We start from the raw sequence: 2,050 nt of genomic DNA on the forward strand, positions 1-2,050 counted from the left end.
TATATATATCTCCATAGAATCTAATTTGTGTCCTCAAATATCTTTTGGTGTGGATCTGCCTACCAGAGCCTGGTTAACCTACCAAGAATCGCACCCTTAGAAGAGACCAACTGTCTCTTTCCCAGCAGTTGTAGGTTTCCAATAGTTTTAATATATAAAATGTTATTAGAAGTCCAAAAATGATGCAATAAAGGATGAAGAAACATCTTTTGATAGGAGTTTGATAACTCTGTATCATTTGTTTTTAAATTTTGTTTTCTTTAGGGAATGAATAAGAGATAATTTATATAATGATGTAATAAATGCATTCATGTTATGGAGAAAAGGATATCTGGATGTTATCTTGGAATACCGATCGGATAAACAATTCATAAATTTATATTCCTACTCCATTCCTTTTTTGCGATTCTATTTTGGAATGATTTGGATTTCTCATTTAGTTCAGTTCTCATTATTTCTCAGAATTTTTTCCAAATTTCTCAGTCTTTTTTACATGCAAGTTAAGAAAGTTATTTTATCCATTATGTACACTAAGCAAGTAATTGTGAATTACATAGTAAACAGTCATGGAAAAGCAGTGTGCCTAGAAGAGAGAGTGGCTCCACCTGGGGATTTGTTAGCTAGACAAACCTGCTTCCACAGGACTATTAAGTGCATAATGACATACATTAAATAAAAGTATTGATAACCTCTTCTGTCTAAATGTCTTCAAAATTTTAAGTCTCACATAAGTGGATTAAAAAAAAGCACTGAAAAAATGCAAACTGACCTTCAAGAGCAGTCACTGGAATTGGATCGTGTTCTGTGAACATCCCTTTAAGATGCCTGGCTGTCTTTCTAGGTGGCAGGTTTGCTGGTGCTGAACTACAGTAACGACTACAATCATTGGCTAGCTACCAAGAGTCTGGGGCAGTGGCTGCAGGAGGAGAAGGTAAGGAATCAATTAGCAACTAGTGTGATCTCAGGAGGTTACTGGGTCTGTGGGAAAATGGGGAGGTCTGAGTAAACGTTAAAGGTTCAGAGGACAAGGAAGCTTGTGCACGTTGGGATATTTCTGACTTAGACAGCGATTTTTTAATACTTATGTACTTGGGGGCTGGAGAGATGGATGGCTCAGTGGTTGAGAGCATTGACTACTCTTGCGGAGGACTCAGTTTGATTTCCAACATCCACATGGCAACTAACTACTGTCCGTAAGGGGATTCTAGGGTTTCCGACGCCTTCCCCTGACCTCCGCGGGCACTGCACGGCACGGGTGCACTTACACACATGCAGGCAATACACTCATACACATAAAATAAATTAAAAAAAATACGTACTGTCTGAACTGTGCAGAACTAGTACTATGATACACAGGACTACAGATCTTCAATTTATCCACCAGGTGGCGCCCACACGTGGGTTGTAACGTCTCATGAGAGGCAGTAGTAAAAATTTTAGAATTTTCTATTCTCTTGAGCAATCTAAGTCCTCCTCACCATTTTATCGAGGACTTGGTTACGTAGCTTGTTCTGTGGGTCCCACCCAGTATTAGATGTACGATGAGCTGACTGTGCAGGACGTAAAATCATTCCTTACAATGCTTTTCCCAGCTCTAATTCTCATGAGTATAAACAGATACCTTTAAGTATTTTGGAGATTAAACATTATGGCATATAAGTGGATGTAATTTTATTTGAAATAATGTAGAAAAAAGTTAAACCTTGTCATATTCTTTCCATAGTTTAAACATTAATTTCTTATCAGAGGGATTCACCTTGAGTGTTAGGAATACTTAACATTAACAACATTAACAGACCTGCTATATTTGACTTCATCTCTGCTATTATCAGAGCTGGTTTTGTTCAACTGCAGCTGAGCCTGTAACTGATAGAATACTATACCAAGAAAAATCTGCCTCTCTAATGAGTGTGTACCTATTGGGGCCAATATTATCCTTTTCTGACAGAAGAAAAAAAAATCTTGGGCTTAGATTCCTAGGTCTCAGTAATGGTTAATCGACAATCTCTCTCTCTCTCTCTCTCTCTCTCTCTCTCTCTCTCTCTCTCTC

The 2,050-nt window shown here is 38.0% G+C and overlaps 1 protein-coding gene across 1 annotated transcript in view; it reads left to right on the forward strand.

Moving 5' to 3' along the window:
* Cps1 (carbamoyl-phosphate synthase 1) overlaps positions 1 to 2,050 on the forward strand; it is a 120,303-nt gene that overhangs the window by 20,668 nt on the left and 97,585 nt on the right. Inside the window, exon 4 of the mRNA XM_008846248.2 lies at positions 842 to 931. Within this exon, the coding sequence (XP_008844470.1) occupies positions 842 to 931 (90 nt within the window). The remainder of the gene's footprint in view (positions 1 to 841; positions 932 to 2,050) is intronic.

This window comes from Nannospalax galili, unplaced genomic scaffold (genome assembly GCF_000622305.1).
Source record: "Nannospalax galili isolate Female #2095 unplaced genomic scaffold, S.galili_v1.0 scaffold281, whole genome shotgun sequence".
In the NCBI taxonomy this organism is placed as follows: domain Eukaryota; kingdom Metazoa; phylum Chordata; class Mammalia; order Rodentia; family Spalacidae; genus Nannospalax; species Nannospalax galili.